This window comes from Perognathus longimembris, chromosome 13 (assembly GCF_023159225.1).
Source record: "Perognathus longimembris pacificus isolate PPM17 chromosome 13, ASM2315922v1, whole genome shotgun sequence".
Taxonomy (NCBI): Eukaryota; Metazoa; Chordata; class Mammalia; order Rodentia; family Heteromyidae; genus Perognathus; species Perognathus longimembris.
Window position 1 is genome coordinate 49,876,692 of NC_063173.1, and position 26,169 is coordinate 49,902,860.

The window sequence follows — 26,169 nt, forward strand, 5'->3', positions numbered from 1 at the left end:
TTTTGATCACAATGTGTCAGTGGGATGTCCTATTCTGGTCTGGTCGGTTTGGGGTTCTAAATGCTTCTTGTATCTGTATAGGCCTTTCCTTCTGGATATTTGGGAAGTTCTTGGCTAATATTCTGTTAAATAGGTTGCCTATTCCATTAACTTCCTTTTCCAGGTTTTCCTCAATACCTATTATCCTTAAGTTGGGCTTTCTGATTGTATCTTGAATCTCCTGGAGCGATATGTTTTGTCGATTGGATTGGTTTTGTATTGATTTTTGATCTTTCTCCATAGATTCTAGGGAATCTTCACCTCCTGAGATTCCATACTCTGCTCTAGTTAGCTGGGACTGTCGGCTAGGTACTTGATTTCAAATCTCTTTTTCTTCTGGCTGGTCTTTCCTGATGATTTCCATGTCCTTGCTATAATTATCTCTTAGGTCCTGTATGGAGTTCTTTTCTTCATTTATTTGGTTTTGAGTGTTGTCTCTCAAATCTTTTAGCTGGGTAGCTATCTTTTCATTTGACTCTTGAAGTTCATTTATCTTTCTATCTGTGGAGGCCATGAAATTCTCCATTAATTTTTGCTTTGCCTCCTCATGCTCTAGAATAATTGACTGAAGAGATTCAAAATTTTCATTTATCATGTTTATCAGTAGACTTTGTAGAGCATTTTGTGGTTCTCTTCTATGTCTTTGATTGACTGCTCTGCTTCCTGCTTGTTTTGAGTGGGAGATAAGACTCCAGTGTTTGCCATCTTTCTTGTGTTTCTTCTGCCCATTGGGAATGGGCAGTCTACCAGCACCTGTGAGCACCATTTAAGACCCAAAGTAGACCTTACCAAGCACTGTTGTGTAAATCTTAGGAGTTCACAATTACTTACAGATACCTTTTATACCTGTCTATAAAATTAGATTTGGTGTTCCTAAAGAATACAATTTCAATATAACAACCAATCCTGAGCCCTGTATCCAGTACTTCCTTATTTACTGTTACACCCCTATGACAAATTCTTGTTCTTATATTAAGTTCCTTTTGGACTGGCTTTCTCTATGAACCCCTTTGATTCACTCGGATTAAGCAGGGATACCCTCTGTCCATTAACCAGGAGTCAATGGAATCTGGAGGACCTAGAACTAAGTCAGGAGGGTAAGTTAGAGGTAGTAAAGAGAATACAGTAAAATGTTTGTGGGTGGGGTGATGATTTTGGTTTAGTTTCAGTGACTTGGAAATTTGGAGGAGAGTAGAATCAGTAGAGAGAACAAGGTTAAAATGATAGACAATGGAGAGTTAGCTGTAAAGAGTGGAGGTGTTATTCATAGGAAAGTAATTTTTAAGGAAAGAGAATGCAAAGAGAAATAAAGAAAAAATACTGGAAGACAGATGCACATAACAGAGAAAAATTATTTAAAACAATAAAAAGGAGAAAAAAAGAAAAAAACCCCAACAACAACAACAACAACAACAACAACAACAACTTGATAGAACCAACAGGTAAAAATGGATAACAAAAACAAACCAATGACGTTTCAGAAATGAAAATGTAAGAAAAAAATAAAAACAACAAAGAAAGCTTAAAAAACTTTTGAGACAAAAAAAAAAGTCTTCCTTGTTTTGGTGGGCTTTCTACAGTCTCTGGTTTCCTTACAATGGTCTGCAGTCTATTTTGCTGCTTGGCTGGTTTGACTTGCTTTCAGTTCACAGGGGGCGGAACTGCTCTGACCCTCTTCCCCTGTGAGTGAAATCCTGAGTCTCTGTGGTTCCCACAGCTTGCAGGTAATACTTGGGCGTCCTCTGTAGGTGTCGGACGTGAACAGGCTTGGGAACCATGGCTCCTCCTGTCTGCTGTGGGGCCTGCTGCCTTTAATGCCTGGCTGTGAATAGGCTCGACTCAGCAGGGCGGGGCGCCTCTGGTCTGGTTTACCCAGCTGAGAGTCGCTTGCCTGGGGGAGGTTCCTCCCTCCTGGGCGGGGTGGCCTTCTGGGCAGAGGTGGGTATGGAATTCAGCTTCGTTTTGGGCTGGGAATTGGGCTTCTAAATGGGACCATTTATCTGTCTTGGGAACTGTTTGTTCCCCCCTGTGGCTGTTCCGTGCCGCTGATAGCTGGTCGCCACTTTTGCTTTTAATTTAGGAATTCTGGAGGGTAGGTTGGGCACCTCTATCTGAGCCGAGGCCCAGGACAAGCCCCCCCCACCCCGCCTGGGCACTGGTCGTTCTCCTGGGCAGAGTTGGCTGTCACTGGTTGGTCTCTCTTGCCCTTCTCAAAGATGGCCGCTTTGTCCTTGCTTTCCCCAGGCAGGCTTTAGCTCCAGTCTGTTCTGACCCTATGCCAGTGTCAAAGATGGAGCTTTGCTCTAGAGGTGGGGGAAGGGCTACCTCCCAAAAGCTGCTCTATGGGCACGAGTGAGAGTGTCTTTCGTGGGGTACTCATGCTTTCTGTGTGATTTCGGCCCATCTGTGCTCACCCGCAACCCACGTATGTATGTTGCCGTCTGGAGGATTTCTCCCTGGTCTCCATTAAGTGCTTTGGCTGCGGGGAGTGCGGGGCACTGTGCCGGCACTGGCACTGGTGTGGTGGCGGGTCGCTGCCTGGAGCTCAAATCAGAGTTTTTAGACCAGCAAAGTTGATTTTTCCTTCCTGGCCAGAATCCCTGTACTGTTATAACTTACTCTGGCTGTCTATATAGGAGTAAAAGTTTCTCTGGGATGGGAAAACTGTAATGTTGTAGGGAGCTCAGCTAGGGCTCTGCTGCTCCTCCGCTATCTTCCCGGAATCCGGGATCTTCCTTCTTGACAATCAGACTTGTCAATCCTCCATCTTGATTCCTGAATTACTGGAGTTCTAGTAACCATGTTGCCCAGGCTTCTCTCAGGCATTTTCCTTCAGTGTCTCTGTAGTAGGCTCAAAGTTACAGGCCATATGTGAAGTTATTTGATGAAGTCTTAGCTGATTTTGTTCAGGGTCCTATTCTGAATCCTCTGCAAGTGGATTTATAGTTTTCCCAGCACCATAGGCTTGTGGCATTCTTGTGGAAATGCAAATAGGTAGCAGTGAGGGCTTATCCCTTTTCAAAACCATTGTTTTATGTTTGTGATCTTGTGCCAACATTAAATTAAGCCATTTTGTTACTATGCTCTGTTTTCTATTTTGAAGTCAGTTATTAAGATATCTCTACCATCACTCTTTCTCTTTTTTTCAATCAAGATTACTTGGGCATTTTGAATCATTTGTGTCTCTGTAAGATCTTTTCTTCCTGTATTTCTGTGAGGAATATGTTTGGTTTTTGATTTGGATTGTATAAAATCAGCTGATAACTTTGGTAGTAAAGTCATTTTCACAGTATTTATATTTTGCTTCAACATCATGAGAAGACTCTTTATGTTGAATGTCTTCTTTTCTTTAATGGTTTATGCTTTTTAGTTTACTATCATTGTTATTTTTATACTTAGTTACTTTAATTTCTTTGGGTCCAGTGTAGTTAAATTCATTTTTTTTGGAGTGTGCAGTCTTGGGGCTTGAGCTCAGGGCCTGAATGCTGTCCCTGAGCTTTATTGCCTGAGGCTAGTGTTTCACCAGTAGAACCACAGCTATATTTCTGGCCTTTTGCTGGTTGGAGAGGAGTCACATTGAGCATGGTTGTCCAGGGCAACTTTGTTTTTGTTTTTGAAATTTTTATTATCAAACTGATATACAGAGAGGTTACTGTTTCATACGTTAGGCATTGGATACATTTCTTGTACTGTTTGTTACCCTGTCCCTCATACTCCCCTCCCTCCTCCCCCTTTCCCTTTCCCCCCCTGAGGTGTTCAGTTCACTTTCACCAAACAGTTTTGCAAGTATTGCTTTTGTAGTTGTTTGTCTTTTTTTACCTGTGTCTCTCAATTTTGGTATTCCCTTTCAATTTCCTACTTCTAATACCAGTATACACGGTTTCCAAAATACTCAGATAATATTACAGAGATAGTGTAGGTACAACCACTGGAAGGTGATACAAGAGCATCATCAATAATAGAAGCTACAGATACACATGGGACGTTGAAAGTAGTTACAACTGTGATATAACAATCGTTTCCATAACATGGAGTTCATTTCACTTAGTATTATCTTATGTGTTCATAAGGGTATAGCTATTGAGCTCTTGTGATGCTCTGCTATGACTTGCCTAAACCTGTACTAATTATTCCCAATAAGGGAGACCATAGAGTCCATGTTTCTTTGGGTCTGGCTCACTTCACTTAGTATAACTTTTTCCAAGTCCTTCCATTTCCTTACAAATGGGGCAATGCCATTCTTTCTGATAGAGGCATAAAATTCCATTGTGTATATGTACCACATTTTCCTGATCCATTTGTCTACTGAGGGGCATCTGGGTTGGTTCCAGATTCTCGCTATGGCAAATTGTGCTGCTATGAACATTGTTGTGCTGGTGGCATTACTGTGATTTTGTTTGTGGTCTTTTGGATAAATACCCAAAAGTGGGGCTGCTGGGTCATAGGGGAGTTCTATATTTAGCCTTCTGAGGAATCTCCATACTGCTTGCCAGAGTGGCTGAACCAGTTTACATTCCCACCAACAATGAAGTAGGGTTTTCTTTTGGCCACATCCCCTCCAACAATTGTTATTGTTAGTTTTCTTGATATATGACATTCTTACTGGGGTGAGATGGAATCTCAATGTTTTTTTGATTTGCATTTCTTTTATGGCCAGTGATGTAGAGCACTTTTTCATATGTCTCTTGGCCATTCTCATTTCCTCATTAGAGAAGTCTCTTTGTAAGTCTTTAGCCCACTTGATGAGGAGTCCAGGGCAACTTTGATTTGTATTCCTCAGATCTAGCATCATCAGTAGCTAGGACTACTGGCGTGAAGCATTGGTACCTAACTGCGTCCCCGTTCTTTTTAGATACTTATATATTATATGGTTTGGTGGAAAGGTCATTGCAAAATAAATTTTTGTGAAAATATTGTGGCAATTCTTTCTTCCTATGATTGTTTTAAGCAACAAGTATTCTTCTGCTATAACCTATGAGAAGTTTCAGTGTTTTGCAAACTTCTCAAAGGAAAATTTTTTCTATTGGTACAACAGGAGAACATAGGTAAAACTCTCAAACTTGGGTTAATTGAGAGTACATGTTGCTCATTTAACCCTTTAAGGACATTCCATACCAGTCTACAGTGCTTCCATATGTAGTAGCTTTTCCTCTTTTCAAAGAACACTTGATTTTGGCTGCCATGATGATTATGAAATGTGCCAAGAATTTTGTTGATTGCCTTCACCTCTATAGTTATGAGAACAATTGGACTTTTATAAGCCATTTGTACATTCTGCTCATGGGGGCTTTTCTCACAAAATTATTCAAAGTCATATTATATAACTTTTTATAACTTTTTGGTTTTTTATGATGTTAATGTGTTGCTAAGAACCTGGTTATAAACTGGATTTGTCTGATATTTATCTTTCTTATGATATGGACAACATCAAACTCTCCATGAACCTCTGAAATACATTGTGAGCCTTGTCAGCATTCCAACTGTGTCTTAACGAGTATTCCAGTCCAGCTCTGTATAGTGCTCTTAATAAAGGTTGCTGTGTTCCTCACTGGATGATTGGATTAAGAAAATTTGGTATGTTTATGCTATGCAATATTTAGCTGTACAAAGATCAGAATCCAGTGCTTTGTGGCAATGTGAGTAGAAGTAGAAGATACTATCTAAAGGAAGTAAATGAGGCACAGAAGACAAATGCTGTACTTTCTTACTCAAAGAAAAAAACCAAAAGTAATGATTTGATATTATAAAGTATAAAATTCAATTTTGGTGTGAAGAAGTCAGGAAGGTCATACAAAGACTAATAAAGGTGGATGGTGATCCTGGGCATGAAAACACATTTTCATAGGAAGAAAAGTTCTAACATTGTAGAGTACAGTAATTCATTAAAAGATATCTTGTATCTTATCAATGACTGAATAGAGGAGATTAACAATTCCTGACATAAAAATAATGGACTTTACGCAGATAAAAATAAGGTAATAAACCTTCACATTATTAAACACATGGTCAACCTGTCATCAGTCTATAGCATATAAATAATTATAATTATTATGTCATGTAAAAATTTGGGGCAGAAACGATCAGTATTTTACTTTAAATCACTATTTAGGGAAATTGAATTTCTATATATGATCACTACATTCCAAATACAGAAACCATGAGGTTTACATATCATCAACTTTCATTATTTGAACCCAGAGCTTCTTCATAGCCTTCTTCACCTCCTCATTCCTGAGGGTGTAGATTAATGGATTCAACATAGGTGTTATTAGGGTACAAAACACAGTCACAGGTTTGTCAGCTGGGAATGAAACCATAGGCCTTAGGTACAGGTATGAACAAGGTACAAAGAATAAGATCACCACGGTGATGTGAGAGGCACAGGTGGACAAGGCTTTGCGACGCCCCTCAGAACTGTGATTCCTCAGGGAGTACAGGATGTTCACATAGGAAGCAAGCAACATAGAGAAAATAAGCAAACATAGTGAGCCACTGTTGGCAGCAATCAGAGGCCCTAAAGTGTGAGTGTCATTACAGGCCAACTCCAGTAGTGGTATTAAGTCACACATAAAGTGGTCAATGACATTGGGGCCACAAAAGGGCAATTGAGCAACAAATAGCACCTGTATGCCTCCATGAATAAACCCCAATACTCCAGCTGCCCCCACCAGGAAAGAGCACAATGGGCGGCTCATGATGGTGGTGTAGTGCAAGGGCTTGCAGATGGCCACATAGCGGTCAAAGGCCATGGCAATGAGCAAGATGATCTCTGCTGCAGCAAAGAAGTGTTCAGCAAAGAGCTGTGTCATGCAGCCATTGAAGGATATGGTGTTCTTCTCAGAGGCCAAATCCACAATCATTTTGGGAGCAATGGAAGTAGAGTAGAAAGCATCTATAAGGGACAAGTATGACAAGAAAAAGTACATGGGGCACCCCAGCGCTGGGCTGATGAAGATGGTGACTGAGATGAATGTGTTCCCTGCAAGTGTCACCAAATAGGTGATTAAACACACGGCAAACAAGAGCTTCTGGAGTTCTGGATCTTGGGTGAGGCCCAGCAGGATGAATTCTGTCACATTGTTCATTGTTTGTATTAATGTGTCTTGGGTTATTTGTGTGTGGTTCACCTGGAAATAAATAGTAATTCTCAGTAATGTGAGGTTCAAATCAGTACAAAAATACTTTGTCACCCATCAATGAAATTGCTGTATTGACCCATTTACTCACCTCTCCCATTTTCCAGATACTTGTAAAGAAGCCCTAAAACACATTAATTTAATGCTGGTTTATTTTACTGGGATACTTATAATAAGTGACAATTTGTATAGCAAATTAAGTTTTTGTTATAAGTAATTTAAGTTTAACTTTTTTTTTTTTTTTTGGCCAGTCCTGGGCCTTGGACTCAGGGCCTGAGCACGTCCCTGGCTTCTTCCCGCTCAAGGCTAGCACTCTGCCACTTGAGCCACAGCTCCGCTTCTGGCCGTTTTCTGTATATGTGGTGCTGGGGAATCGAACCTAGGGCCTCGTGTATCCGAGGCAGGCACTCTTGCCACTAGGCTATATCCCCAGCCCTAAGTTTAACTTTTGGTCATTTATATGACTCAGGCCTTGGGCACTTTCCCTGAGCTTTATCCCTAAACTCTAGTGCTTTCTCACTTTTTGTTACTGCACCACTTCCAGTTTTCTGGTGGTTAATCGGTTTCAGAGTCTCACAGACTTTCCTGTCCAGATTGGTTTGCATGGAAGATCCTCAGATTTTAACCTCTTCAGTAGCTCAGATTATAGGCCTTAGCCACTAGCTCCTGGCTCTATTAGAAATATTGTTTGTGGCTCACTTCCAAATGTCCTTGCTTCTTTTAAATCTGTTCTCCAAAATGGCATAATTTCCTTATTATGGACTGGCAGAAAATATCCTTAATATTAATTATATTAGCATGGTAGTCATCTATTCTGCATGTCTAATTATAAATATGTGAAACAATTTTTTATTCAAGTCATTTTTTTTCTAATGCCAAGTGTGAAGTCTTAACTAAATCTAAATTAGCTGAGCTCTATGACTTATTCTTCCTGTTATCGGTAAACACTGTTCCCTCTTCAAGGGAAAGGGGAAGCATAGAAACAGTGGGGCAAAGGATGAACTAATTCAGCAGTAATACCCACTAGCCACTGTGTTGGAAATCAACTGTACAGGTTGTGGAGCAGGGGACTGACAGGGGAAACACTAGAAGGAAATGACAGAGGGAGTGACACTGTTCAAAAACCTATGTACTCATTTTCTGACTTATATAACTCCTCTGTACATTTACCTTACAATAATAATAATAAATAATAATAATAGATCAAAAAACAGGACCCCAAGTAATAGGCTTGCAGATGGATTTTCATCTATTGTAAATAGTTTGACCTAACATAATTAAAATTTACTGAGTCCAATTTATGTCATTGTTGTTTTTGAATAGTATGACCCATTGTAATTAAAGTTAACTGAGTACAATTTATTTAATGGATCTTGCTGTCATTTCTGGCTCTATATAGCTCTATTTCATGTTCCTTTCTTCTTTCCATTTGGATAGGGACAAATACTACAAAATGCCTATAAATTTTTTCATATGGAAATTTTCTTTGCAACTGAACTTTGAAAAGGTAATGAATATGCTTTGGCTTAGATAAATATCTCCATTTACATTTTCTAATGAAATTAAATGAAACTAGTCTATCCTGTATCTTTTGAGAAGATACAAATGTTAGGAAAAGGCTAAGGTAAAATAATTTTTCCTTTGACATCAATTCATTAGTTGAAAAAAAAATTTCAGCTTTCCTTGTTAACTGGTCCAGACATTGCCTGTATAAAAATATGTAATTATTGAATAATCCCGAGGTAAATTTTCCAGACTGAAACACATTGTGGGTATTAAGAGCAAAATCTGTTTTATTCATTCTCTTTCCCTTTTCTATTCTTTATCCCAAATCTCTGTCAAAGACCAATCCAAAGATATTTTGGGGTTAGAAGTTAACAGTTTGAACTTTTGGCATCCATAAATGTATGTAAGAAAATTTGTGATTTTTATGAAATTATATTCTGAGTTGTTTTCTTGCTATTTGTCTCTTAAAAGTGATGGCTCGTCATTCTTATTAGATTTAATTCACAAAACCTATCATCAGAGTCACAGCATGGAAAAAACCCAAATAGAAATGAATAGAATCAGTAGGTTTAAGAAGACACACTTATGTCTTAAAAATTACCCTGTCATTTTAACAGCAGCTGATGTACAAATTAGAGACAAAGCATTCGATTAAGATTTACATACTGGCTTGTCCAATTTCATTTTCATAGTAAGGATATTTAGATTGAAGTCATATATGTACACCTAAAATTGTTTCAGAAAAAGCACATTGCCTAAAGAAGTAAATCTTAGAATGTGTGGAAAAGATGTAGTTTTCACTGACCTGGGTGGAAGAGTTTATGGAATCCTCTGTTTTCAGGTTGAATGCTGTCACTGGTTTCTTCTCCTTTAGCCAAATGCATAGACACCCTGGGATTCAATGTGGGGAAATGGAGACACTATGTCTTTAGATATTTCTCCAATTTGTACATTTTTGCTCTTGTAGTCGTTTCTACAGACAGTGTATTGTTTCAGGTAGCAAACTCGGATTGTCCCAGGATTTAATTGGTACACATTTCTGTTTTCTTATAAAGTCTAACAAAATCATCAACTACCTATCATCTATACATTTACCTGTCCATCTTTCTCTCCGTCTGTGTAGCTATAATCTAACTATCATCTTTGAGTTATGTTCAATCTGAAGTTAAAAACATGCAAAAAAAATCCCTATTAGCCAGTCCAGGAAAAAATATATCCAAGCATAAAACCTTTGAATAAATGAAATCATCTCTGTTGGATTCTTTCCCTTCATTTGCCTAATACTATTTTCTTTCAGCACACAGTGTATAGACAGATTACTTTTTTGCCTTAGTTCAAGATTTCCTTTCAAAACCCCCGAACTAATCTCAAGAGTAATATCATTCAAATAAATCCTTATCTTGTTGCTCCCTGGCTCTACTCCCATCTTTCATACATTGTTCTCCACTCCCTCACTCAAGAAATGCTTAAGTACAATTTACCTAGTGCACAATTTGGTCATTCATTGGTCCCTCAAGTCTCTAGAGGATTACTAAGTAGTTGTACTGAAATCATTGCCAAGATAATAATCAGTAAATTTCACATTTCCCAATTGGTACACACAAATGTCATTAGTGGTCACTTTTAGATCTGCAGTTGAGTTGAGGTTAGTGAAGTGCTTTGGTTCTAGTTTAGGTTCTAAGTTGTGCACCATACTTTTGAAAACCTCTTCATATCTGTGAACATTGGTGAATCTGGCTTAAGATATAGCGTGCTATATGCATAGTGTGAAGTATAGAGAATGGATTTCTCTCTGAAAATATGACTCATATAGACAAAAGGTCTGCTCTGACGAGTGGAGACACCATAATTTAAGATTATGTGCCAGTGTGGTTCTTTCTGATAGAGGCATAGAATTCTATTGTGTATATGTACCACATTTTGCTTATCGACTAGTCTACTGAGGGTCATCTGTTTTTTTTTTTTTTTTTTTTTTCCAATTTTAGCAGTGACAAATTGTGCTGCATTGAACAGTGTTGTGCTGGTGGCTTTAGTGTGATCTTGCTTGTAATCTTTTGGGTAGATGCTCAAAATTGGGGCTGCTGGGTTATAGGGGCACTCTATGTTTAGCCTTCTGAGGAACCTCCATACCAGTTTCCAGAGTGAATGAGCAAGTTTACATTCCCACCAACAATGTAGTAGGGTTTGTTTTGGCCACATCCCCTTTAGCATTTGTTATTAGTTTTCCTGATAATGGATATTCTTACTGGGGTGAGGTGGAATCTCAGTGTTGTTTTGATTTGCATTTCCTTTATGAACAGTGATGTGGTGCACTTCTTCATGTGTCTCTGCCCCATTCATAAGGAAATGGAAGGACTTGGAAAAGTCATACCAAGGAAATGTGTATGCTATGGTTTCCCTCATAAGGAATAATTAGTACATGTTTAGTTTAGTCATAATAGATGATAACAATAGCTCAATAGCTATACCTGTATGAACACATAAGGTGATGCTAAGTGAAATGAACTCCAAGTCATTTAAAGAAGTGGTATATCATAGTTGCAATTATTTTCAACATGCCATGTGAAACAGTACCATTCTTTTTTTTTTTTTCTCTCATATTCCCTTCCCGTGGTTTTATGCCTGCTATCACTGTATCTGATCTTAGTATCCTGCATACTGTATATACATGTATTAGAACTAGGGATGGGAAAGGGAATACCAAAATCGAGAGGCAAAGGATAAAAAGACAAACAATTACAAAAGCAATACATAACAAACCATTTGGTGTAAACAGCTGTACAACTCATTGTGGGGGGGGGTATACAAGGGGGTGGAGAGAGGTGGGGAAAAATCAAGGAGGAGGTAAGAAGTTGGATAAGAAATGTACCAACTGCCTTACATATGAAATGATAACCCCTCTGTACTTCACTTAGACAATAAAGAAAAAATACTACAAATCATGAAAGTACTAGAAAATTAAATCTGGAATATAATTTTAAATAAAACAGCTTTTGAGTTAAAAAAGATTTTGTGTTTGATTTCTCTGAGGAATTGTAGAAATGATTTTCTTATTGACAAGTGTGATATTTTGTGGGAGATTTCCCAGCTACCAAAGTTTTCCCAAAGTTTGGATAATTGAAATGTCAGACCATGGTTTTCAGTGTGATTCTTTACATATTTTCCTGGTTAATTGAGAGGAATACAGCTCTTTTTCTGTACTGCCTTAAAGGAAGTTGATGATAGATTTAGACATTATTGAGAAAATCACACTCAGCAAACGGCCATGGACATTATATCTGAGTGTTGGGAAAAGCAGTCTAGAATGGAGATTTCATTGTCTTATTTCTCTCAGCTTCTGCAGCATGAAGAACAACCTATCATGTAGTCACTTTTCTCTTCCTCTTCCTATTATTTCTCCTGTTTCTGTTCTACTCCATTCTCTTCTTTTTCCTCTTCTTCTTCCTCTTTCTTTACTTCTCCTCCCACTCCTGCTCATTCTTATTTCTTCCTTGTAAAACTATCTTTTCCTTTAAACTAACTCCATACAATTCTGAAATCAGGGACCCCCAAACGAGAATCAAACCTTTCATGGGTATTTTCAAGTTATTGTTTTTTACCATAGTCTTTCAGTAAACTGACTCTTTGTCATCCTATCCCTTGTAAGATTTATTAGTTCATATTAATTGTGTAAAATAATGGAATTTATTAGGATATTAATTAGACTCTTATATAAATATAAATATACTCTGATCACATTTACTCTGCTTTGGGATCTTCCTTCTTGACAATCAGACTTGTCAATCCACCTTCTTTATTCCTGAGCTACTTGACTTCTAGTAACCATGTCTTGCCCAGGCTTCTCTCAGGCATTTTCCTTCAGTGTCTCTGTAGTAGGCTCAAAGTTACAGGCCATATGGGAAGTTATTTGATGAAGTCTTAGCTGATTTTGTACAGGGTCCTATTCTGAATCCTCTGCAAGTGGATTTATAGTTTTCCAAGCTCCATAGGCTTATGGTATTCTTGTGGAAATACAAATAAGTAGCAGTGAGGGCTTATCCCTTTTCCAATCTATTGTGTTATGTTTGTGATCTTGTGCCAACATTAAATTTTGCTATTTTGTTACTATGGCTCTGTTTTCTATTTTGAAGTCAATTAATAAGATATGTCTACCATCACTCTCTTATTTTTTTATCAGGATTGCTTGGCCATTTTGAATCTTTTGTGTCTGTGTAAATTCTTTTCTTTCTGTATTTCTGCGAAGAATATGTTTGGTTTTTGATTGGGATTGTATAAAATCAGCTGATAACTTTGGTAGTAAAGTCATTTTCACAGTATTGATATTTTGCTTCACCATCATGAGAAGTCTTTTTATGTTGAATTGTTATGCCCAGATTTGGGGTCCCCCAAATCCACCTAGTTGGCAAATCTGATGCAAACGCACAAGTCTTTATTGCAAGCTTGATCCTGGGCTCATGATATTAACTGATGCAGTGGATCTGAATTGAGAGCCGCCACCATTCAGTTATCAGGGTTTATCAAGGTAAAAGCATAGCACAGATGTAGGGGCTTGATGCAGGGGGTAGAATAAGAAACAAAGAATCCAGCGTGGCAGTGATGTAGGAGGTTGACACAGAGGGTTGAGCAATCAACAAGTAAGCAAGCCACTTACAGAAACAGAATTTTGGAGTCAGGTTGACCTAATAATCAAGATGGAGTCTGCTCTATTCACCGTAACATTTCCTACCATATTTCCCTAATCAAGATGGAGTCAGCTCTACAACAGAATGTCTTCTTAATTTTCTTTAATGGTTTATAGTTTTTAGTTTACTATCATTGTTTTGTTCATATCTAGTTATTTTAATTTCTTTGGGTCCAGTGTAATTAACTCTCCATTTTTTTTTGGGGGGGGGAGGGCACTGGGCTATTCTTGGGGCTTGAGCTCAGGGCCTGAATGCTGTCCAAGAGCTTTATTTCTTGAGCCTAGTGTTTTACCACTAGAACCACAGCTCCATTTCTGTCCTTTTGCTGACCTAAAGGGGAGAAGAGTCTCATTGAGCTAAGCTGTACAGGGTAACTTAGAATTGTATTCCTCAGATCTAGCATCATCAGTAGCTAGGACTACTGGCGTGAGACATTGGTACCCAACTGTCTCCCCATTCTTTTTAGATAATTATATATTTTATGATTTGGTGGAAAAGTAATTGCAAAATAAATTTTTGTGAAAATATTGTGGCAATGGTTTCTTCCTATGATTGTGTTAAGCAACAAGTATTCTATTGCTGCAGCATAAGAGAGGTTTGAATGTTTTACAAAGTTCTCAAAGGAAAATGTTTTAAATTGGTACAACAGGAGAACACAGGCAAACTTCTCAAACTTGGGATAACTGAGAGTACATTTTGCTCAGTGAACCCTTTGAAAACATTCCATCCCAGTCTATAGTGCTTCCATATGTAGTTGCTTTTCCTCTTTTCAAAGAACACTTGATTTTGTCTGCCATGGTGATTATGAAAAGTACCAAGAATTTTGTTGATTGCCTTCACATCTACAGTTATGAGAAAAATTGGACTTTTATAAGTCCTTTGTACATTATGCTCATGGGGGCTTTTCTTACAAAATTACTCAAAGTGATATTATATGACTTTATAACTTTTTGTTTTTTTATGATTTTAACATGTTGCCAAGAACATGAATTTAAACTGGATTTGCCTGCTTTTATCCTTCTTATGATATGAACAACATTAAACACTGCATGGACCTCTGAAATATATTGTGAGCCTTGTCAGCATTACAACTGTATCTTAATGAGTAATCCAGTCCAGCTCTGCATAGTGCTCTTAATGAAAGTTGTTGTGTCCCTCACTGGATGATTGGATTAAGAAATTTGGTATGTTTATACTATGCAATATTTAGCTGTACAAAGATTGGAATCCAGTGCTTTGTGGCAATGTGAGTAGAAGTAGAAGACACTATCTAAAGGAAGTAAATCAGGCACAGAAAGACAAATGCTGTATTTCCTTACTCAGAGAAAAAAAACAAAAGTAATGATTTGATCTCATAAAGTTGAAATTTCAATTTTGGTGTGAAGAAATTAGGAAGGACATAAGAAGACAAATAGAGGTAAGTTTTGATACTGGGACCAAATACATTTCTATAGGAGGAAAAGTTCTAACATTGTACAGCACCGTAATGCATGAAAAAATATCTTGTATCTTATCAATGAACGAATAAGAAGATTAACAATTCCTATTACAGAAATAATGGACATTTACTCAGATAAAAATAAGGTAATAAACCTTCATATGATTAAACACATGATCTACATGTCATCAGTCTATAGCATATAAATAATTATATGTACAAATAATTATTATGTCATGTAAAAATTTGGGGCAGAAATGATCAGTATTTTACTTTAAATCACTATTTAGGGAGATTGAGTTTCTAAAAATGATCACTACATTTACAAATACAGAAATCATGACATTTACATATCATCGGTCTTTATTATTTGAACCCAGAGCTTCTTCACGGCCTTCTTCACCTCCTCATTCCTGAGAGTGTAGATTAATGGATTCAACATAGGTGTTATTAGGGTACAAAACACAGTCACAGGTTTGTCAGCTGGGAATGAAACCATAGGCCTTAGATACAGGTATGAACAAGGTACAAAGAATAAGATCACCACAGTGATGTGAGAGGCACAGGTGGACAGGGCTTTGTGACGTCCCTCAGAACTGTGATTCCTCAGGGAGTACAGGATGTTCACATAGGAAACAAGCAGAATAGTGAAAGTGAGCAAACACAGTGAGCCACTGTTGGCAGCAATCAGAGGCCCTAAAGTGTGAGTGTCATTACAGGCCAACTCCAGTAGTGGTATTAAGTCACACATAAAGTGGTCAATGACATTGGGGCCACAAAAGGGCAATTGAGCTATAAATAGCACCTGTATGCCTCCGTGAATAAACCCCAATACTCCAGCTGCCCCCACCAGGAAAGAGCACAATGGGCGGCTCATGATGGTGGTGTAGTGCAAGGGCTTGCAGATGGCCACATAGCGGTCAAAGGCCATAGCAATGAGCAAGATGATCTCTGCTGCAGCAAAGAAGTGTTCAGCAAAGAGCTGTGTCATGCAGCCATTGAAGGATATGGTGTTCTTCTCAGAGGCCAAATCCACAATCATTTTGGGAGCAATGGAAGTAGAGTAGAAAGCATCTATAAGGGACAAGTATGACAAGAAAAAGTACATGGGGCACCCCAGCGCTGGGCTGATGAAGATGGTGACTGAGATGAATGTGTTACCTGTTATTGTGACTAAATAGGTGATTAAACACACAGGGAACAAGAGCTTCTGGAGTTCTTGGTCTTGGGTGAGGCCCAGCAGGCTGAATTCTGTCACGTTGTTCATCCTTTCTGTGAATTTCTCTTGTGTGTTTGTATGATCTTCCTGAAAATAGAATCATAGTACTACCCAGTCATTTTACTTGAACTTAGTATTCAAATACTTTGTCACCTGTTTATTTTTGTTCTTTGAAATTAATGAAGCCATGTATTTTACTGATTTGTGCCATTTTGCAGATAATGTGAAAGAAGAGTACGTTTTAATGGAATATTGGTAATAGTTTACAAGTAGCACAATATGGCCTGGTGATTTTATGAATTTTGACTTACAGTTCACCTCCAAAGTTTCATCTTGATATAAAAAAACTTGATTAATTTAAGTGCTATGATGTCCTTTTAGATGCCCTCAATATCAATTACTTTGAATTCATAATTGTCACCTCCTCTTGTACACAAATTTTTATTTACATCTTGTTAGTCAACTCTACTTTGATACTAATTTTTTCAATTTTGCTAAATCTGAACCAATTATGTTGAGTTATGTATAATTTCTTTTCATGATGTAAATTCATACCATTCTAGAGATAGATACAGTTGTAGATCAAGTTTCATCCTTTCTAAATGTATGAAGTTATTGTTATAGCTCATGGGGCCTTCCTCATTTGCATGTTTACCTATTTAGTCTCACTCTACAGGAGCCTTTATTTCATTGTTTTTCTTTCCATACCTTCGGTAGTAAATATGGAAATAGTGCGCATTTCTGTATAGATTTTCACAGTATTTTTTAAGCCAGTCTTTAATTTTCAATTAGTTGGAGGAGACACATATACACTCACAAACAGTAATTCAAAGAATCAAGAATTTGGAGTATCAACATGTATACACTACTTCATGTATTTTTTAGAACGTAATTAAAATGCTGTCAAGTTTACATATAAAAGAAGAAAGAATTAGTATCACATTTCCACTTCTACTGTAAGTATTATCAAATTACATTTCTTCAAACTCCAGTAGAAAGCACTCTCACTATGATAAGGGGCAGGGAACTTACTCACAGTACTTTATAAATAAAATTTCCTGTTAGTTATACTTTGTTTATATATAGATTATATTCTTATACAACTCCCACGACCCTTTAAAAATTGCATTTAATAAGATATGAAGTACCCTGAATTTCCTATTCAGAAGACAGGAAGGTTTGGGTCAGATGAAAAGTTGAAATTTCTCCCTTTGCAGGATTTAGTTTTCCCTTTTTTTGGTGAAAATAATACCATATAAATTATTATTTTTCATTGGAGTGAGTCTTACAGGTCTTTTTTGTGAGTCTGTGTTGTTGGTATAAGAATATGAAGTATTCAATCTTTATCTGCCTTTTTTTTTTCTTATTTTTCCCCAATTCCTCCAAAAACACAGAATCACTTAATTTCCCAAACCTAATTACTGGGCATAGAAATCAGCATCATGACTCCACAGTTTTAATAACAATGAGGAAAAATATAGTTTGATCAGAAAATATATTCCTTGAGTTGTTTTCATTCTTGGCTCCTGTAGACAGTGAGTATATAATCAGTCATTTAAATGAATTTAATTTACAAATTTAAATTTCATACTTGCAACATAGAAATCATTCAAAGGTGAAAAATTTCAAACCATCCAATCTAAAACTGTACAAATTAGTGTATTTAGTGGCACATTTATATTTACTACAGAATCAATTTTAGTCATTATAACAGCATCTGCTTTAGCAAAGCACAGATAGTGTTTTTATGATATTTTATATTGATTTTGACATTTCTTTTGTAATTGTGTTCAACTTAATTTTCATATTAAAACACTAAATTCTAGTCAAGTATGTAACAGCAAAAAACTTCTTTGGGGAAAAGAAATTAACAAAACCTTTTAGTGTGCTTAAAATTTTGGAAAATATATTTCATTTTTACTGACCCGAGTCTAGTCGATAGTGGAATTTCTTTTCTTAGATTGAGTGTGGTCATTCCTTTCTTCCCTTTTGAGCATATGCAACAAAGCTTTCAATGGACTCTGTGAATTCTCAGGTGGGGCACTAGTATAATTATTTTCTGGATTATTCTGTAATTTGGATATACTTTATTTGAATCCCATTGTCCACTCACACTTCTGTTGGCTCTATGGCTTTATTTTTATTTCCATGCTTTTCCATAGGGCATAGTGAAATTTCAAAAAGAAATCCTTTTTGATTTTATTCCAATTTGAAAATAATTGAATAAGGACAACATATAAACAGAAGAAAAATATTCAACATTATTATAGATACTATATAGAAATTGACCTATGCAATTTGTGAGTGGGAATGGGAGGGGAAAACTAAGAGAAAGAATACCACTCATCTGGCTTATGTAATAGTATTCATTCTGTATGTCACCTTTATGATGACAATACACTATTATTGTTAAAATATTCAATAATAGCTTTCAACTTAAAAATGAATGAATACATAACATCCAATTGGTTATATATCATTTTCTCAATTTGGTCAAATTTCTGCTTCTTAAGTGACCATAAACAATATGGAGAAAAAATTTCTTTGAATCCTACCTCAAGATTACTTTTCAACTCTATTTCCCCTTTCCACTAAGTTTGCTTACTGTATCCCAAGCAAATCTTTTTCTCGTTGGTCTGCTACTCTGCTTGTCATTTATTCACAGATCCTTCCTTCTTTCCAATTCCTTCTTTGATGACTCTAGAGAAATATTTAAATACACTTCTGTAGCATGCAGGGTTTAGCCAGTCATTGAACTTGTATCACTCAGAGGAATCATAATTGGCTCTGATGAAATCTTTGCCATCACAACAGGAAGGTCATTGCCTTACTCCCAGTGGCTCCCCACTAACACCATTAATGGCTGGTTTTAGAAAAGCAGTTCAGGAGGGGTTGTGTATCAGTTGTGGTTTAGGATAAGACTTGAGTAATATAATTTCAAAAATGTCTTTAGAAGGCATCTTTTCCCGCCCCCCCCCCCCCCAAGTATGGCACTGTTGAGCCTGGTCTAGGTTATGATGTCTTTCTAAGCATAGGACTGAGTTTAGTAAATGGAGTTTTCTCTGAAAACATGACTTACCTACTTGGCATGGCTGCTCTGAAAAATGGAAATTCCAGTATTGAGTATTTTGTACTTTGCTGCCTTTGGAGACTGGAAAACTATTTTTTATTATTGACTAACTTAATGAGTTTGGATGTTCAGGATTTCTTGCTATCAAAAACTAGATAATTTAGCCAGGTACCAGTTGCTTGTACTTGTCATCCTTTCTCCTGAGGTGGCTGAGATTCAGAGGATCCCTGTTCAAAGCTAGTCAAAGAATGCAGAAGCAAATAAAAACAACAACAAAAAAAACCCAGCCAGCCAAACAACAAAAAAAAAGCTTTAACCAACCAAGCAACCAAATAAAAATCCAGGTGAATATTCCATATGAGTCTACTTGCAAAAATACTTAACAAAAAACTAGCAAATTAATTCCAGTAGCATAGAAAGTCATTGATCATGACTAAGTCAGATTCATCACAGGGAGGCAGAGATGGTTCAGCATAGGCAAATAAATAAGCATCCTACACTTTGTTCAAAAGAACAAAGGATCAAGTGACATTGGTCATTTCCCTGCAAAATACTCATTTGACAAGATTTAACTTCCCTTTAGGAAGAAAAATTTTAAACAAAGTAAGTCTAAAAGTTAAGCCATTTATGTACATTTATTTGTTTTGTGGGGGTAAAGGGAGGCACAGAAGGGTGGGACAAGGGGTGAACTAATGCAGCAGTGACACTAATTCAGCACTAGACACTATGTTGAAAATGAACTATACAACTTGTTGGGGAGGAGGGTTGGGAGGGGAAAAATGGAGAAAATGAGGGAAGAGGTGACACAATTCCCATTGGTTCCAAATCCAACCCCTTTGAGTACTTGCTTCTTGGAGTTTTATTTTTTCTGAATTTTCTAAGGAATTACACTATTTGAGATCTGCCTTGAATCTGTTACATTTCAGATAGTACATCTGTACACTTGCATACCACTCAATGTATTTACTTATGAGTTTGCAAGCTAAATCTAGCTTCCACATACCATGGAAAACATGCATCCTTTGTCTCTCTGGGCCTTTCTTACTTCACATGACACTTTTTTCCCTCAAGCCTTTCTATTTCTTTACAAAATGGTACAATATCATTCTTTCCAATGAATGAGTAAAAAATTCATTGTGCTTCTTTCCTGTCCACTCTGTGAATCTTTTCTTATTTCTGAGCTAACACATTATATTTAACACATACAATTTAATACATACGATTTTATTTCCTGCTCATTGACCTAGGGATGGGTAGGCCTTGAGAGCAGTTGTTCTTACCATGGTTACTCAGTAGCCCATGTGATTTCTATAGGGAAAAGAATACTAGGGAGTGTTACAGTGGCTTCCAGAGGTCTCTACCTGAATGAGACACATAGAACCTCTCTCAGTGGGTTACTACTTAAAAGACAAATGGGCTGGGAAATAATATGGTAGTTCATTGATATTTAGTGAGCAGTAGATGGGCTGGCAACAATTGAGAAAAAACTGGCCTGACCCAAAAATGAACTGTTTACTAACCTTTGAAAAATAATCTGTTTATGTTCTATATTTAATATAAGACACAAGCTGGGTTAAAGATTAATTTCAGATAACAATCTTTATGAAGTTAGAAGTATATTTGTCAAGATTTTCAAGGCTTCTGTTGTGTCCTTGATCTAAGTTTCTTTTTCTAGTTTCCAAATATGAATCCGTAAATTGTTTTGTCTGCATCTCAGTTAATTCTGATCTCATTGTCCTGTACTTCTTCATACATATGAATGTACAGAATTTTTTGGTCTTATTACTGAGATATGATCAACTTTCTTTGGTGCCTGCTATCTTTGACATTATCATCTAAGGAACTAGATGGCCATGACAAGCCATTTTGATGGTGAAGTGATATGTAAGATGGTATTTTAATTAATTATCTAATTAATTTTGGTAATGGGGTTTGAATTTAGGGCCTTGTGCTTGTTAGTGTAGCATTCTGCCATCAAACCACATATCTGTCCTGTTTTGTGCTGGTTATTTTGAGAGAGTGTCTTGTGAACTTTTCTGCTTGGGATGAACTCTACCCACAATCCTTCCAACTCTCAGCCTCACATGTAGCTAAGATTACAGATGTGAACCACCAGTGCTCAATTGTAAGACTATTTTTTTGAACAGGAAAAGAGCTCCCCGAAATTTGTTCTATATGAGAAATTACATCCCATGTTCTATTATAGCTGTACCTAGAAGAATTTTATATTCTTTAAGAGGCAGAGAGAATAATTTATTCAGAGAAGAAGACTACTCCTGGAAATGCACAACACAACAACATTTATTTGGGGATGAGTCCTGCCTTAAATGACTTGCTTCTCAAAACCCCTTCATTTCTGGTTTTTGTCTGTTTCTCATGATGTCTACCTGAATTTGCTCACTTTGGGTTAAAATCGAGTTTCAACAAAAATATTTATCTATTGGGTTCTTTAGCTTATATAATTTATATAATTAATTATAATTATAACTATAATTATAATCTTTAGTTATATAATTTGTACTAAAAGCTTGGTACAATTTGTTCTAATGTGAATACATAAATTGATGAATTTTTCATATATATTTTTCATATATTATTTTATAATGACTAGCAATTGGCTTTGGCCACTCACTTGCAAATGATAAGAAATGTGTAATTGGAGGGATCTTTAGTCATCATTTTTTCAAGTTTTCATTTCTTATGACAGGAACCACACAAGATTCTATAAAACAATGGCAATAAAATATACTAACATTCACATATTCTGACTTCAAGACTCCTTTCCATTAGTTGCACTTGGCATAAACAAATAGATTTTATCTGTGTCTTCTCTATTCATGTGAATGATTGCTTTTGGCTCCAGATATTCCTTTGGCTCCAGAGCTTTCTCATAGCATTTTTCACCTCTGTGTTTCTAAGGGTATAGATTAAAGGGTTTAGCATGGGTGTTATCACAGTATAAAAAACAGCCACTGCCTTGTCAATGGGGAAAGTGATCATTGGCCGAAGGTACACAAAGATACAGGGTACGAAGAACAGGATGACCACAGTAATATGCGAGCCACAGGTAGTGAGAGCTTTTCGCTGTTCTTCAGTGCTGTGAGTCTTCAGAGAGCAAAGAACAAGGACATAGGAAGTGATAAGTATAGAAAAAATGAGCATACACATCAGTCCACTGTTGGCAGCAACAAAGAGTCCAAAGATATGAGTATCAGTACAAGAGAGCTTGAGGAGAGGGAAAAGGTCACAGATGAAATGGTCAATGACATTTGGACCACAGAAGGGCAACCAGACCATAAAAAGAATTTGAATCAAAGCATGAACAAGTCCTCCAGCCCAGGCCATCGACACCAGGATGTTACACGCTCGCTTATTCATTGTGTACATGTAATGTAGAGGTTTGCAGATGGCCACATAACGATCATATGCCATCACGGTCAGCAGAATTATCTCGACTCCCCCAAAGAAATGTTCTGCAAAGAGCTGTGTCATGCACCCACCAAAGGAGATAGCTTTGTTTTCACTGAGCAGGTCAAATATCATTTTAGGTGCCATGGTCGAAGAACAGCAGCTGTCTATGAAGGATAAGAAGGACAGAAAAAAATACATGGGGGAATCCAGGTTTGGGCTGGTGGTGATTGTTACAACAATAAGTAGGTTACCGATGAGAGTGAGAATGTAGATAAGTAAAAATACAACAAATAAGAGTTTTTGCATGGCTGGGTTCTGGGTCAGGCCAAGCAGGATAAATTCTGTCACGTTGTTCACTTGCTCCATGAACTGGTTTTGACATCTGAATTATTCATTTATCTGTGGATAGTGCAAGGATTGAATTCAAGGTAGACTAAATTTGGACAGGCACATAGTTTCTGTCAGGATTGTTTTCTGTGACTCTGATGGAAATACCAAGCAGAAAAATCCAACACTTAAAGGTGAGTCATATCACTATTCATATAGAAAACTTATGTGCGTGCATGCACACACATCCATTTATATAACAAAGCATGTTTTTATGATGTGGACACCTTTCCTTTATCTGTGCATGGGTGGATATTCTAATAACTGGCATTTATATTTTTCCCATTGAAAACAGTAACAAAAACAGGAGTGATTTCTCTTCATTACCCATTCACTCACTTAATACTTATAAAGCTTCAGGACAGAAGTTGCTATTATTTTTAGCCATTTTTAGGTGACAGAACATCAGGCACGTTTAATTAAAATTAGGGAAGATGTAGTCCCTTTTCAGAATCAACTCAACTGAATAAATATTTGAATCTGTGGTAAGATACACCTTGGTGGTTGAATTAGTGAGCTGGGTCACCACCAATAAAATCATATTTGCTTGTTTATTTTTCAAGGGATTACAGATGCCAAACAGCAGGCCATCACAAGCCACCACATTCATCATCCCCCAAAGAAATGTTCTGCAAAATTAGAGTCATGTATCCACCCAAGAAAATAGTTTTATTTTGTTTTCAATGAGCAAGTCAACTATCATTCCAAAATGATAGAGTCATGGTGAAAGATTAGACTTGATTTAAAAAGTTTAGAAGCTTTGCTGGCAATGAAAAAAATATATACATATAATGATTATAATCAAACAGCTCTGGAATATACACATACACAATGATAATTACAATTAAATATCTCTGGAAGAATCATATCCTGAAAGAATGAAACAGGCAGTTTCAAAGTTATTTGAAACTTTAGACTTCACTATTTGGAGAACTTCAGTTATGATTATTAGATTTCAAGTACATATTGGGCATAAAAACCCACTTCGAGTAAATTTTGCTGGATTACTGGGATTTGCTTAAAGATAGGTTACATTTAAGCTAAAGAAACAACCAAAATTGACTGGATAGAGTGTGTTTTGGTGGCGGGATTGGGGAGAGAGAGAGAGAGAGAGAATACTTCTGTGTCTTCTGGTTATTAGTTACAAGAAGTTGGGGGCTGAACTTGATCTTAAATGCTCTTAAGGTTTCACTTACTAAAAGGAAAAAATAAATAATATAGAGAAATTCAAGAATTATCATGTGTCAAAATTTGTGTTCTGAATGTAAGACATATAGTTCTCCACATTCTTGATCAAGGAACAAATAATTCCTATCACCATTCTTACCCTTTAAATATTTACTTTTAATATTAAAGGAGAAAACAAATGATATAAGTAATCAACTTAAGAAATAAAAAAAACAGCTAAGTATATTCAGAAAGGTGATTGAATACAGACACAAATACATTAGGGAACAGAAAATTTGACTTGAAAGATAATTTTAGAAGATGCTTCTTTGTATTTTAAAAATACAAACAAAACTAAAGAATACAGATAAATACATTTAGAAGTGTGAGTTTTGCCAAATCACAAAAGTATACTTGTTTCAATAATATGTAGAAGAATATTGAACACATTTTATAGGAGATTATTACTAACTACATAGAGTATTTTTTTGAAGTTTTGCCTTCTCTCAATACCATCATCAAAAGGCAAAATGGAAAATCAGCCTATTTTAAGTACTTCCAATGAAATGTAGATCTTTTCAAAGGTAGAAAAACAAATAGATGGGAATATAATCTCTAGCTAGGAAAGAACATTTTAAGTAAAAGTATATGAAACATTAAAATACATTCACCTACATATGGAAAATAGAAAATGTCTACAACTAATATGACTTATTTTGGAAATAGTTTTTTTTAAAAGAAATCAAAAATTTTGGGAGAGAGCAAGAGAAGGGGTAACATTGTCCAAAAAGAAATGTACTCTTTACCTGACTTATGTAACTGTAGTCTCTCTGAACATCACCTTTAAAATAGCAATAAAAATTAAAATGATTCCCATATCATTACAAAAAATAAGGAGAGTATTAGTAAAAATAATGCTCATATACAACATTAGAAATTTACATTTTACATATTAAATAGTCAAAGCAACATAGTTTAAAAATAGTCAAACAGTCATTACCTGCAAAGTTGGCAGACTTATTAGAATGTAGTACCCAGTCTTGGAGTATATGGGTTGATATGGCAAATTTTAAAGTTTAAATATCAAACAAAAATTTTACAATTAGACCTGTATGTTGGTTCAGTACTTCTTCTTGCTGTTATTATGTCTCTATTTAATAACTACATGGATGAAATTAAACGAACAGGTTATATTTCACAATAGGTTTTTATGTAAGTGCAAAAGAACAAGTGATTTGGATGTTCACATGAATTAGAGTTCTGAAATATCAAATAGCCAAATGTCAAATTGATTAATGCTATGGAATAGTCTTCCAATATTATACAAATGGAACACCCCCACACACAAAATAGCCCATATATTATGGCTTAAATTATCTAAAATACCATATATCTGCAGGATATCCATAGGAAGTATTTCAAAAAGAGTATGTTAAAGATTAATAAGGTTTGCTTGAATTATGGAATTAAAGAGAATTTAGGTATGGTTTTAATTTTTTAAAAATTGTTATTGTAAAGGTTATGTACAGTTACATAAGTCAGGTACATTCCTTTCTGAACATTATCACCACTTCCCTTGTAATTTTCTTCCTGAACCCTCTCTCTGACAAGTTATATAGTTCATTTTCAGCATGCTTAATTTTTTAACTCAGGTTTCTATAATGTAGCATGTATTATTTTTATAGTCAGTGGAATAATTTATTAAAAACTTTAAATTTTCTTATCAAGTCTTGACCTAAAATATCCTGAGTTACTTTCTGATTAAGTATGCTGGTCAGAACTCATAAAAATCAGTGGCAGTAGAAACAGATGTCTAAATCTCAGTTGCCTAGAGTTCTGAGACTAAAATTGTTGGGGATACATACCAATAAGGAAGTCACAGGACATACCTACCTGTCTGAATGAGTTTGGGAGGAGCAGGCCATCCCATAACAAGTCATCTGGTTAGCAGGGAATGGTTTCTGCAATCACATTGACCCATCACTAGATGCTGCTTTACACTGTATCCATTTTTAGCTTCAGCAGAATATTCAATTTCTTCAAGTAGTGACTTGAAAAGATGTGTAATGGAGACTAAATGAAGATGAGCTCATGGGCTGGCTTTATTTTGCTTT

The 26,169-nt window shown here is 36.3% G+C and overlaps 3 protein-coding genes across 3 annotated transcripts; all 3 read right to left on the bottom strand.

Annotated features, from left to right (window-relative positions):
* Window positions 1-6,203: 6,203 nt before the first annotated feature.
* On the bottom strand, window positions 6,204-7,130 carry LOC125361418 (olfactory receptor 4C45-like). The gene has a single exon (XM_048359892.1). It carries the CDS (start codon window positions 7,122-7,124, stop codon window positions 6,204-6,206), a length of 921 nt encoding a protein of 306 aa, XP_048215849.1. The 5' UTR covers window positions 7,125-7,130.
* An 8,017-nt stretch (window positions 7,131-15,147) lies between these two features.
* LOC125361615 (olfactory receptor 4C45-like) lies at window positions 15,148-16,095 on the bottom strand. Its single transcript, XM_048360178.1, has one exon. It carries the CDS (start codon window positions 16,066-16,068, stop codon window positions 15,148-15,150), a length of 921 nt encoding a protein of 306 aa, XP_048216135.1. The 5' UTR covers window positions 16,069-16,095.
* A 5,830-nt stretch (window positions 16,096-21,925) lies between these two features.
* LOC125362495 (olfactory receptor 4C5-like) lies at window positions 21,926-22,867 on the bottom strand. Its single transcript, XM_048361327.1, has one exon. The coding sequence runs from the start codon at window positions 22,865-22,867 to the stop codon at window positions 21,926-21,928; it is 942 nt and encodes a 313-aa protein (XP_048217284.1).
* Window positions 22,868-26,169: the final 3,302 nt, after the last annotated feature.

Coding starts and splice junctions, on each gene's coding strand:
- LOC125361418 (XM_048359892.1), bottom strand. CDS start 7,124: ATGAACAATGTGACAGAATTCATCCTGCTGGGCCTCACCCAAGATCCA.
- LOC125361615 (XM_048360178.1), bottom strand. CDS start 16,068: ATGAACAACGTGACAGAATTCAGCCTGCTGGGCCTCACCCAAGACCAA.
- LOC125362495 (XM_048361327.1), bottom strand. CDS start 22,867: ATGGAGCAAGTGAACAACGTGACAGAATTTATCCTGCTTGGCCTGACC.